The 13,890-nt window shown below is 38.4% G+C and overlaps 1 protein-coding gene across 7 annotated transcripts in view; it reads right to left on the reverse strand.

Moving 5' to 3' along the window:
* The window catches only part of RAPGEF6 (Rap guanine nucleotide exchange factor 6), a 183,782-nt gene that overhangs the window by 82,415 nt on the left and 87,477 nt on the right, over nucleotides 1–13,890 (reverse strand). For all 7 annotated transcript variants that reach the window (XM_042983427.1, XM_007087786.3, XM_007087787.3 and 4 more), the window contains 2 exons: nucleotides 12,356–12,487; nucleotides 450–627 (listed from right to left, as the gene is read on the reverse strand). In XM_042983427.1, coding sequence (XP_042839361.1) covers nucleotides 450–627; nucleotides 12,356–12,487 — 310 coding nt within the window. The remainder of the gene's footprint in view (nucleotides 1–449; nucleotides 628–12,355; nucleotides 12,488–13,890) is intronic.

Raw genomic sequence — 13,890 nt, forward strand, 5'->3', positions numbered from 1 at the left:
CCATATTGTATTAGGATTGCTTTCTGTGACACTCCTGAGGCCAAATCACAATGTGGCATCTGCCTTACTCTTCCTCTTGATTACCTGCTTTGGGGGAAGCCAAATGCCATGTTGTGGACCTCTCTATGGAGAGGCCCACCTGACAGGGAACTGAGGTCTTGTACTAAAAGCCATGCGAGTAGCCACCTTGGAAGTATATCCTCTAGCTCAGCCCAGTGAAGCCTCAGAGAACTGCAACCCTGCTGATATTCTGACTACAACTTCATGAGACACTGAGCCAGAACCACTCAGCTAGGCTGCTCCTGAATTCCTGACCCACAAAAATTATGAGAAAATAAATGTGTGTTCTTTTAAACCACTAAGCTCCAGGTAATTTGTTACGCCACAAGAGGTTAACTACATATGAATTAAAATATAAAATTCTAATTGTGAATACATATATTTCTTACCAATGTCATCATCAGTTTTGTCTGCAGGTTCTTTCTCAAGACATTCTCGAACAAGATCGCGCCCCTGTAGTGGATCTGTTCGATCAATCTCTTCATCTTCCTCTTCCTCATCTTCAGAATCAACAGGTCCTTCTGGAAGACGTGTTAAATCTACATCTCCTACCTCACTTTCTGTAGCCTAAAGAAAGAAATCTTGATCACTTATTCATGTTCTAAAAATTTTGTCACAGCCTGAATTAATCAAAACTACCCCTCCTAACAATATAAACAACCAGACAATACTGTGTTCTATCAAAAACAAAATGATACTTATTTGTAAAAGGTTTCACTCTTCAAAAATATGGGCTGATTGTTACATAGTATAACATCCAGGGCTCAAATCTGAGCCAGCAAGTATAAAATGGTCAGGAGATGTAAACACCACTAAATGCATTCATCACTATTTTCTAACCAACACGTGTATTTTTTAAAAGTAAAACATTTCCTAAACCAGGAAGTGCAGGAAGGAGTTTACTAACAATCATTTCATGAGTATCTATTCGTCTATGCTGGGCGTTGTAAATAAGATATTCTTTTACCACAAAGATTCAGAGTTCAGTAAATAGGCAACCATGTAAATTAAGAACAGAAGTGTAAAACTGAAAAGTGCTAAAATAGACCAACTGTGAAGTACTGAACACATACTTACAATGTCCCAATACCCGTTTGGTGAACCTAACAGTATGCAAAGATGAGTTGAGATTATCCCAACCAATGTTTGAAGTACACTTATATTTACAACCTCAACTTTGGAAATATATTTGTAAATATAATGTCTCAGATATCTGTGAAGTAACTAGCAGATTTCTAAAAAAACTAAATTTAAATGTCATTCAGAGAAAACAATGATAATGTTTTACAGAAAATAAAATTATCCTGAAATGATTATTTAATACTCCTAAACATTATACTCACTTGATTCATATTAAAAATGAAAAAGCATGAATACTGAAGCAGTTACAGAAACAATGGGGTGAACATACAGGAATTTCGTAATAATAAGCATACAACAGGTATGAGTGAAGAGTATGGCATCTTCATTCAAATATTTAAGTGTCATCACCTATACTAAACATTTACTGTTTTGACTGCTCAGAAGAGCCCCTTTCTTCTGTTAGGGACTTACTGTTCCTCTCTAATTTAACCAAGAGATTCCAGTGAAGAACAATGTTCTGCCCCTGACTATGGAAGCTAAGGCAGAAAGAACTCTTGTCTTCATTTTTATAACTGGAGCTACAGGGCAGAGCATTCTTTTGTCTCTGGTTACTGCTTGGGAAGAATGTGATAACAGCTACATGGGAATGCCATTCTGTGATGAGAGAATGGAACCAATTGGCACGGAAAGGGGCAAGGGAATGAGAAGGAAGAACACTGAACAAGAGACAGACATGGAAAGATACAGAGCAACAAACCAATACAAATAGAACATGCATGATAGAGATAGCAAGAGCAAAGCAAGTGAAGCAAAGAGCACCTGTGACTGAAAGTGCTGGGGGCGGAGGAGGAGGAGCAAAGGCAAGCAAGCTGCAGGGAGCCACAGAACTAGATAGACAAGGCAGGGGCACACATCTGCAAGCAACCAGGTTCCCTGAGGCCAAAGCTGCCTCTGCTTTCTGGCTACGGAACTTTAGAGTTTAAGGGGAGATATTTCTGAATAAAATACCCTTGGAACCATTAGAACTTGCAAGCAAGTTCTAATTTCAAAAAATAAGATTTAAAATGTGTACATGCTAACATGACTTTCAAAAACCTAATTTATTTACATGTAATGATTTTAATCCAAGAAACTAGTGTGAAAAAATACTAAAGCAGTATTTTTCATACAAGTTTATTTAATTTTTCAGACTATAGAAGCTCAACCCCAGAATAGCCTTTTTCCATTTTATCAAATTTTAAGAACAATCTACCTTTGGGTTCCTAAACCACTATCTTCATCATAATTTCAAGTTTTCATCCTATGATCCGGACTATTTCAACAGTCTCCTAACCTTTTATATTATACCTGATAAAAACATAGCTCATAGCAAAAATAAGCAAGATTCAATTCACGTATGTGGATAAGAGGCAAGGTCTATTGTCATCTGTGTAAAAAGTGAAGATACCTAAAAAGAAAATTCTTAAAAAAAATTTTTTTTAATGTTCATTTTTGAAAGAGAGAAAGAGAGACAGCGAGCACGAGTGCAGAAGGGGTTGAGAGAGAGGGACACACAGAATCTGAAGCAGGCTCCAGGCACTGAGCTGTCAGCACAGAGCCTGACGCATGGCTCAAACTCACAAACTGTGAGATCATGACCTGAGCCAAAGACTGATGCTTAAATGACTGAGCCACCCAGGCGCCCCTTAAAAAGAAAATTCTTAAGGGAGAATGGAAGTCAAGGGTACAGTTTGTGAGAAGGGTGCTTTTAAGGATATGTGCAAAGTAAAGAATATAACCTATATTTACAATTGTCTTAACTGTACTTTTTCGAAAGTAGAATAAAAAGAATGAATAATATCATTTAACAGAGATTAAACTGATAAAATGTTACAAGTATACCAGAAGGATGAGGCAAAGTAAGAATTAAAAATAAAAAAGGAAGAGAAGTCAAAAACATGCTAGAATCTTACAAAAGAATTTTCTTCTTCTTACAAAAGAATCTTGTATTTTTTAAAAATTATTATTATTTTTTTAACGTTTATTTATTTTTGAGACAGAGAGAGACAGAGCATGAACGGGGGAGGGGCAGAGAGAGAGGGAGACACAGAATCGGAAGCAGACTCCAGGCTCTGAGCCATCAGCCCAGAGCCCGACACGGGGCTCGAACTCACGGACTGCGAGATCGTGACTTGAGCTGAAGTTGGACGCTTAACCGACTGAGCCATCCAGGCGCCCCAAGAATCGTGTAATTTAAAAATAAGTACATAAAACAAGCTATGGAGAATCCAAGGTCTAATTCTTTGACTAAGCAAAGGGAAGTTAGGTTTTTTAAGTTAGGTCATTTTAGATAAAATGACCATCAGGAGTGGAAGTCATTGCATGATACTTCTGAGGATGCAGGCCTTGGAAACAGTTTAATTCTCTAATAACTAGGTGAAAATTTTAAATATGTATTACTCAAAATGTCCAACATATAACAAAAACTTACAAGAGAGAAGAAGGAGGAGGGAATGTAATACATAACCAAGAGAAAAATCAATCAATATAAAGAGACCCAGGAATGAGAGAGATGGAATTAGAAGACATCAACTTCCAACACTGTAAGTAAGTTTTAAGATATAAAAGGAAATACAAATGTAAGTAGGGTGAAAATGGGAAATCTAAATAAATGTAAATTCTAAGAAGAGTAAACTTGAAAAGAGGCAATAAAGGGCACCTGGTTGGCTCAGTTGGTTGAGCAGCTCAGGTTGTGGTCTCACAGTTCCCGAGTTCAAGCCCTACATTGGGCTTGTTGCTGTCTGGGCAGAACCTGCTTTGGGATCCTTCGTCTCCCTCTCTCTTTGTCCCTCCCCTGTTTGCACTCTTGCTCTCTCAAAAATAAACATTTATTTAAAAAAAGGGGGGGGGTCAATAAAAACTACCCCAACTGAAGCAAAGAACAGAGCCATAAAGAAAATTTACCAGAGTCCAAGAGACTAATAAAATCATTATCAAAAGTTGTTACAAAAAATGTAGGTCAACAGATATGCCAAATTTGTTAAGGCAGGGTACACAGAAAATCAGAGCCCTGGCCTTTCAACTACTTTATCCTAGCACCTGGAATACAGCAGAACCTCAAGAAGATAATGACAAGTAAGTTATGTGTAGTGGGGAAAAAAGTATATTGGTAAAAGAGCTAAGAGAACAAGTTTAGGGGCGCCTGGGTGGCTTAGCTGGGTAAGCCTCTGACTTTTGATTTCAGCTGAGGTCATGATCTCAAGGTTCCTGAGTTAGAGCCCTGCAGCAGGCTCTGTATTAACAGTGTAGAGCCTGATTGGGATTATCTCTCACTCCCTTGCACTCTCTCTGTCCCTCCCCTGCTCATGTATGCACTCTCTCTCAAAATAAATAAACATTAAAAAAAAAAAAAAAGTTCATTAAACTTCTGTTTTTCCATTCCTGCAGTGTAAATGTGTCTCTGTGTATATGTGTAAATAGAAGTTGGTGAGGCTAACAGTCTGAGGAGATTTTCTGATGACTTTGCCTTCCCCAAATAAACCACCAGAGGATATCCTTTTCCTGTTTGCATCTAGATAATGAGGGGAACTACAGGTTGGAACGAAAAGTTATACAGACTTAACAAAAACCACGTTTTCAATTTCAGAGCCAATATTAAGCCAGAACCTTAAATTTTCAGCGCTTCTCTTTGCTGCATTCTCATTGTGAGTACTTCATTCTATCTTTTTCATGGACCACTCAGTCCTTGTTTCCTGTCTCTCTGGTTAGCGGAAGAAGCCTGTGAAATTGATCCTTCACAGTAACGCTGTCTGGAAGAGCCCATTCCATAATCTCTACAATAGGTCAGGCAGGTCAAGGAAAGACTCCTTTGCCCTAGATAATCAAGCTTTAGTCAGTAGTGATCCTCTGCATTTTCCCTGGAAACAATATTGGTTTCTACTTTCAAGTGTAATTCAACTAAAAAAAAAAAAAAATCCAGATTACTTCCTAAGTGCCAAAAGTGTGCTTAACTCATCAGGGAATACACACGAAATAAACTCTGCCTCCACAAATTTTCCACTCATGACCCACAGAAAAACTGCTGTGGGGTTCCAAGATCCGAGAGACCATGTGAAAATGTCATCTAGGTGAAGTGGCAGGTAGAAGAGCATAACCAAAACACAGGGCTAGGAAAAAACAAACATGTTCAGGGAATAACATATGTATTTGTTGTGAACCAGAATCTAGAATGTTCAAGTGGGGAATAGTGGAACATAAAGCCAGACTTGCAGACTGCGGTTAGAAGTCAAAGACTAAGACTGTGAATACAAATCTGAAATGAAATGAAATGAAGAGTATAAATCAGATAATGGTGAAACACTTAAGCTTTTATTGTTTTTAAAATTTTTTTAAATGTTTATTTATTTTTGAGCAAAAGAGACAGAACATGAGTGGGAGAGGGGCAGAGAGAGAGGGAGAGACGAATTGGCACCAGGTTTCAGGTTCTGAGCTATCAGCACAGAGCCTGACGCAGGGCTTGAACTCTTGAGTCGTGAGATCATGACCTGAGTTGAATTTGGACGCTTAACTGACTGAGCCACCCAGGCACCCTGAAGCACTGAAGCTTTTAGAATATACAAGTAGGGGCGCCTGGGTGGCTCAGTTGGTAAGCATCTAACTTCGGCTCAGGTCATGATCTCATCGTTCGTGGGTCTGAGCCTTGTGTCATGCTCTGCAATAACAGTGTGCAGCCTTCCTGGGGTTCTCTCTCTCTGCCCTTCCCTAACTCTCGCTTTCTCTTTCTCAAAATAAATAAACTTAAAAAAAAAACTAAATAAATAAAATAGAGGAGTAAAGTCATACTATTTTTAGAATTTATTTCACATGGGAGTTTATAAAATGTGAGTAGTCAAAGATAAATGAGATTATGACTAGGACACACATTTTTATTATTATTTTTTTTTAACGTTTATTTATTTTTGAGACAGAGAGAGACAGAGCATGAACGGGGGAGGGTGAGAGAGAGGGAGACACAGAATCCGAAACAGGCTCCAGGCTCTGAGCTGTCAGCACAGAGCCCGACGCGGGGCTCAAACCCACAGACCGCGAGATCATGACCTGAGCCGAGGTCGGCCGCTCAACCGACTGAGCCACCCAGGCGCCCCAGGACACACATTTTTAACGGGAATATTAAAGCAAAAGAAAGCACGTGGTATGGCAAAGCTAGGTCAATGTCCAATGACCATCCCAGTGGCAATGGGGTGCCCCAGTTCTGGAGAGACTGGCAGTAGAGTCATGAAATAAGGACTCATGCTACCATAGAGAGAGTAATTGAAGCAGTGGGATTTTTAGGACCATGTTGACTTCCTGCAGAAAAACTAAGAAAGATAGATAGGTGATGAACGTGTGCCTGAGGTTTCTAAAAAAGAAATTAACGAAAAGACAAGTGCTTTATTTCACAATATTCCAGCTCTTGCTGGTATAAACAGACTGAAATAAATAGAAAAAGGAAATCTAGAAAGAAGCATTCCTTATTTGAGTATACTATGAAGATACATAAAATATTTATTCCAAGAACAATTTAACATCTTAATGTATAAGCTTACCTACATTTTAAGCTTATCTGATTAGAAACATATTCGTATCAAAATGGTAACTTGCATTTTCCCCAGACTGTGGTAAATGCTTTATTTTAAAGTTTCCTTGAGAGCCAAGGACTGTTATATTTAAACCAGAAAACATGAAAACTCTTAAGAAGGAAATGCATAGGAGCACAGCCACATATGTGGCCATATAAAATGGTGTTAACAATGATCTTGTTAAGAAGTGCTGTTCAAATGTCTCTCTTCTCTCTTCTCCTCAAATCTCCAAATTAAAAATACGTGCATTAAAAAAAAAAAAAAAAAAATACCTGGGGCACCTGGATGGCTCAGTCAGTTGTTCGTCGGTCTTAAGCTCAGGTCATGATCTCAAGTTCCCTGAGTTCAAGCCCCACTTCGGGCTCTGTGCTGACAGCTCAGAGCCTGGAACCTGCTTCAGATTCTGGGTCTCCCTCTCTCTCTACCCCTCCGCCTCTCACACTCTGTCTTTCTCTCACTCTCAAAAATAAATAAACATTAAAAAAAAAAACTTGCATTACGTCACAACGCTTGCTTATACTGTTAGAAGCCATGACTAGGTTAAGTGTTCAACTTTTAAAATCTTTCAAGTGCCAAAATTTAGATAACCAGACTACCTCAATTATTGCTGGCCAATGTATACATACACAGACAACATAGCCTGTAACTTAACGGTGTATTCACAGCTTGAATGGTACTCCAAACAAGGACTGAAGTCAAGAAAAGACTAAGGTTCACTACTGAATTTAACTCTAAGCACTCTTCTTCCCTTTGTTTTAGTCTGAGGATCTGATTGGATACACACACACAAATTGGTTGTTATTTACCTTATCTGTGTTTTAATTGTAGGTCTAGAAATTCTGCATTTGGGGGTAACATTTTATCAATCTAATATTCTGTACTTATTCCTTTTATTCTCTAGTATTTAACTTTAATCTTTTTCAAAATTTTATTCAACTTTTTAAAAACTGTACACTCTATTTACATCCTTCATAAAATGTGTTAGAGAAATACTAATGTTCACAGAGAAAAAAGGTAAGAAAAACCTAGCTAACATAATAAAAACTACTCGCAAACCTACCACTAATAGAAAACATTATTACCATTTGGTCCTCTTTCATTCAGATTTACATTGCATGTATAACATATATACAACATATGTAATTATGTATTTAAGTATATTTATTTTAACATAGTGGTTTCTTCTGTTTTTATCTTTGTTTTTAACATAAACTGTTTCTATCCACTGGCTATTCTCTTAAAGGAAGTCCTCAAATTTGAGGATGTTTACCTTCTTTGGCCACTCTTAAAAAGATTTTATCTTAACTTTGTACATATTTGACTTTGGTATTGTAATGTTCTCCTTTCAATATCTGAATTCCTGTTTTGGTTCTAGATTTCATTGTTTTTTTGTTTTTGTTTACTCTTCCTAAATTCATTAAAACCTACTTTTATCTTACTGTTTACTTTCTATGTTTAATTGCATCATCTTTTAAACTGTACATCTCCGAAAAAAAATAAACTATGACTCCATTCATGTGACCTCCTAGAAGATGTGTATAGGCAGAAAACAGACTGGTGGTTGCCAGTGGCTGGGGATCAGAAGGGAATGACTACAAAGGGGCAGAGACTACTGTCTGAGGTGATGGAAACGTTCTACGTCTTCACGTAGGCTCTACTATGGGGGTTAAATTTTATATAACACATAACATCAAACATACATGTCAGTTAACATCAAACATATACAAACACAATTAACGATGTAGGAAACAGAATGAATATGACTTGGTGCTGAAAGTTATGATTTTTTTTTTTAAATGCCTATTTATTTATTCTTGAGAGAGAGGTAGAGAGCAAGCAGGGGAGGGCCAGAGGGAAAGGGAGACAGAAGCCAAAGTAGACTCCACAACCTCAGCATGAAGCCCGATGTGGAGCTTGAACTCACAAACTGTGAGATCATGACCTGAGCTGAAACCAACAGTCAGATGCTTAACTGACTGAGACACCCAGGTGCCCCTAAATGTTATGATCAAGGGACAAGAGCCAATGATAACGTTCAGGTTTCAGGGATGGTGCCTTCCTCACTTTGTAATGGAGGGAGTCCTTTCACATGCAGGACAGCTGGCAAGGATACTTGCCCACAGTTTGTCCACGTTAAAATTAATCTTATAAAAGGTAGAATGAGCTGTATAGAGTGCCCCTGAGCAAGGAAAACATACAGGAGGGTGGAGCAGGGCAGCCACATACAAGGGCCTAACAGTACAGCAGAAGACCTCCAACTACACAAGTAGGGTGCTCCAGTCTCAGACTCAGGTAGGCAAACCAGTAGGTAGACATTCTGTAGATACAAGTGCAATGTTTCAGGAGCTCCTCCAGGATCCTGCCAAAGATATAGGACTCTGCTGTGTATAGTTCATCTTCTAGTGTGTAGTAAAGCATGGACCTCTCCAAAAGACCCTGATCTCTATCTGGGCACTATCCTTTTGTCCTTTCTCTCACAACCATCTAGGGCTCTGTTCCTTGCTCCAAAAAGTTGGTAACATCTGGTTTAGAAATGGATATACTTGGGTTGCCTGGGTGGCTAGTTGGTTCAGCATCCGACTCTTGATTTGGGCTCAGGTCATAATCTCACAGGTTGATCAGTTCGAGTCCCACATCGGGCTCCTCACACTGACAGTGCAGGGCTTGCTTGGAATTCTCCCTCTCTCCCTCCTTCTCAGCCCCTCCTGCACATGCTCTTTCTCTCAAAATGAATGCATAAACTTAAAAAAAAAAAAAAACAAAACGGATACATTAGTGAGATCAGGTACCTATAGTTTGACAACATCACATGTCTGCTATATGATTTCTCTTAGCAAGGTCCAAACATTCTCACTTATCCTATAAAAAATCTATAGCCACATCCTTGAAATTCATTAATCCATGGTAAGTCTTCTCCGGGAAAAACAAAGAAGCCATAAAAGCTATACAGCTCTACTTTGACTTTTAGGTGTGCAACAACTTTTTTTTTTTTTTTCTTGAGAGAGAGTGAGCAGGCAAAGGCAAGAGGAAGAAGGAGGGAGGGAGGAAGGAGAGAAAGAGTGCATGTGCATGAGAGAGACAAAGAGAGAGAAAATCTCAACCAGGCTCCATGCTCAGCACAGAGCTCAATGTGGGGCTTGAACCCACGATCATGGGATCATAACCTTAGCCAAAATCTAGAGTCTTGGATGTTCAACTGACCGAGCCACCCAGGCACCCCTAGGTGTGCAAGACCTCTTATTTCTTCCACATGATACTTCCTTTGGGGAAAGCCAGAATCCATGGAGCACACTATGAGTGTCTCCAGAGCCGCTGCATTTTTTAACTGGACTTTTTAAAAATCCCTTGTTCTGTGTACTACACAACGGTAATGAGAGAGAATTCCTTGTTCTGTCTACTATAAAATTGTAAACAAGGACATATACATGGCTAAAGCAATGACCTTTGTGGAGAAAAGCTATGCATAATCCAAAAATAGAGCTTCTTTTCCATTTTGTCTCTGCCTATAAGCTTCCCATAAAAGAGAAATGTTGGGGCACCTGGATGGCTCAATCAGTTAAGTGTCTGACTTTGACTCAGGTCATGATCTCATGGTCCGTGAGTTCTAGCCCTACATCGGGCTCTGTGCTGACAGTTCAGAGCCTGGAGCCTGCTTCATATTCTGTGTCTCCCTCTCTTGCTCAAAAATAAACAAACAAACATTTAAAAAAAAATTTTTAAAAAAGAGAGAGAAATGCTTATTTCCCTAAAATATCTGAATCTGCGTAACTCAGTAGAACTATAATGTCTATAACGTTTTCCTCAGACAACAATGATTTCATTTCAAAAGACCAGTAATACATGGTAGCCACTTGCCATATGTGACAATTGGTCACTTGAACAGTGACTAGTCTGAACTGAGATGCACAGTAAGGTTATATTAAAGGTTATATTAAATTCTGGCTTTGAAAGACTGTCACATCCCCATGCTGTGCATGTACGCTATGCTCCGCTGCGTGGTACCTTGGAGCCAGCGGCACCAGAGCCTGGGCTGGCAGACCCTTGCTGCTCCATCTTGCTGCCTGGCCTGTTGCAGGATTGGCAATGCAGGCACTAAGAATGTTGCAGCCCAAGAGGCTCTAGAAAGTTGGTTGTGGATTCAGGTCACTGGGCAGCAAATGCACCACTTCAACCAGCTTCCCAACAATCGGCTCAAAGCCAAGCTCCACAGAAAATCACAACTCCTCTGTGGCACTGCCCGGTTACCATGGAACCACTAGCCACAACAAACCTAGGAGAACACCCCCCAAAACTCCACCTGGAACTCCACTAGTAACTGGCAGCCCAGAAAGGTGAGCTTTCTGTGTGATGGAGCAAGCCTCTAACATTCAGCGAGGTAGTTTACAACCCTACCTTAGCCTTCACTTCCTGCTTGACTGAATAAAGCCTGATGGTCAGCCAAAGTTTATTTATTTTTGGAAGGACAGATTATTTACAGTTCTCTACTCTGCCATTTTTGCTGATATCCTATCCTTATTGTTTAAACAAGTGGCGTTTACCTCTTTAATTACTTGTGCTAGAAGCATCCTAAATAACCCAGAATCACATTTGTGAAGTCATCTTGAAAAGTCCACTACTTCTCTAAAATCCAACACTAAACAACCTCTAAGTTGTATATCAAATACTATCACTATTAATAAAAATCACCTAGTAAATTAACTTTATCATATTAATTTCTACATGTACAGGTTTACTTTAAATTTATATTAAAATAAATTTAAGAATTCGGGCTACTGAAGACAGGATAAAAAATTAAGTAACCCCTAATTTTTAAACACTGATTATGTGTGAAATGATAATACTTGGACATATTGTGCTAAATGAAATATATGATTCAAATTAATTTTACCTGTTTCCTTTTACATTTTTAATGGGGCTACTAAAAATTTAAGAAAGCCTTTACAATAAAAAACAACTCTACACCTAGAACTTAAAAAAAAAAAAAATATAGCAACTCTTATTTTCTTCAAGACTACTTATAAAAAACTTAGTCAATTACAGTAAAATTCAGCCTTTTTATAAATTTAAGTTCAGCTGTTTCAAGAACTATTTTTTAACAAAGCAAGGATTATATATTATTATGAATTCCCCTGGATAAAAGTAATGAAAAAGAACATTACATTGGGGCACCTGGGTGGCTCAGTGAGTTAAGCATCAAACTCTTGATTTCAGATCAGGTCATGGTCTTAGAGTTTGTGAGACTGAGCCCCACATCACGGCCTTGTGCTGACAGTGAAGAGCCTGCTTGGCAGCTTGGGATTCTTGGTCTCCCTTTCTCTCTGCCCCTCCCTCACTTGTGCTCTCCCTCTCTCTCAAAATAAATATATAAAAACTTAAAAAAAAAAAAAACCATTATATCCATACACTGCTGAACCATATTTAATCACTCTCAAATGATAGATCACTTCTTTAATTAGGCTTACAATTTTGAAACAATATAGCAGATTTTCCCAAAGACCTTCTGCCTGAATTTCATACCCTACTTAAAAGATAAGTGATCACCCAAAGCACAACCATGGGATATTTGGCAAAATAAAAAAGCCGTATGTACAGCACACAAACTCCTAAGATATTACCTGGTAGATATCAGATAAACTGCTGCTCCCAGAGTCACTGGCGATACTACAACCAGACTGACTAGAAGACACGTGAGTCACCTGTGGATGAGGGTTGTCTGTGATGTGCATCTTGGTAAGATCGGCTGGAAGCTGAAGAAGAAAAATAATTTAATATATTCTGAACATATATAACCATAGAATTGTTCAATCACTATGCTGTACATCTGAAACTAATATAACACTGTTAACTATATTGGAATTAAAATAAGAAACAATAAAAAAATTAAATAAGAACTTGTCAAGAATTCTTGACATACTGTAATTTCTGCAACAAAGTTTGGTTTTATGTACATTACTGTGCAACCCCATTTCTAACCCAAATTCCCCACTTTTAGGAAAAATCTTCGGAAATAATAAGAACCAAATTAGTACTATGACACTGTTAGTCAAGCCTAGACAGGAATTCACTGTGTAGATTCCAGAAGAGATTACCATTAGTAATGGTATTTCAGAGGAAAAACTTTGCCCCTCTTCTGTTTCAAATAAAACTATCAGCTACTGCCACCCTAAAGTGTTAACAATGTGAACACACACACACACACACCACTAACACAAAATAGTCATTAGTATGAAAAAAAAAAAAAAAGAGCAGTATCTTGGGTTAAAGTACAGCATCTGGCAGCAAGACTTAATAGTTGACTGCATTCCAAATTTCAAAAATTTTATACCCTCTTTTCACATAATATTGTACCAATTTGTAGTTGGTCCCTAAAAAGTTTGTTAGTAATCATGATTTAATGAATGTCTATGCTAGGTGCAAGGATACAAGAGACTTAAGAAGGAAATTATTCTACATTATCTTTAGTGCGGTTATGCTTTTATAAAGGATGCAAGTTTGTACAATACCTTTCATACCAAAAAAAAAACAACACAACAACACAAACCTCACAAAATAAATGCAATAGGAATTAAGATAAAAAACAAACCACTATGCTGCAGAGTAGTGAAAGAAAGTATTAGATAGGAGGCATGGTGATCTATTTTCCAAATAATTCTTCTGCAACCTGCTATTCAGGAACATTAAGAGAAACCTACTTACTTTAAAAAAATTTTTTTTTTTAACGTTTATTTATTTTTGAGACAGAGTATGAACGGGGGAGGGTCAGAGAGAGGGAGACACAGAATCTGAAACAGGCTCCAGGCTCTGAGCTGTCAGCACAGAGCCCGACGCGGGGCTTGAACTCACGGACTACAGGATCATGACCTGAGCCGAAGTCGGCTGCTTAACCGACTGAGCCACCCAGGCGCCCCTCTACTTACTTTTTAAAACAGGGGTTCTCGTTGCTTTAGTGCAAAAAAACATTAAGGAAACATGCATTTAGTTTTACTAAAAACTAAATAAACCCTAAAGGAAAAAATGGCCAAGTCTGAATTCTATTATCTTAACAGTAGTCACTGCAATTGTCAAAACTACACACAGAAATGGTATCACATATGCCCCTGCTGATAATAGTAGGTAACTAACTCAGATGAATTCTCTAACTAAGGTAAAC

The sequence above is a fragment of the Panthera tigris genome, chromosome A1, assembly GCF_018350195.1.
Source record: "Panthera tigris isolate Pti1 chromosome A1, P.tigris_Pti1_mat1.1, whole genome shotgun sequence".
NCBI classification, from domain to species: Eukaryota; Metazoa; Chordata; class Mammalia; order Carnivora; family Felidae; genus Panthera; species Panthera tigris.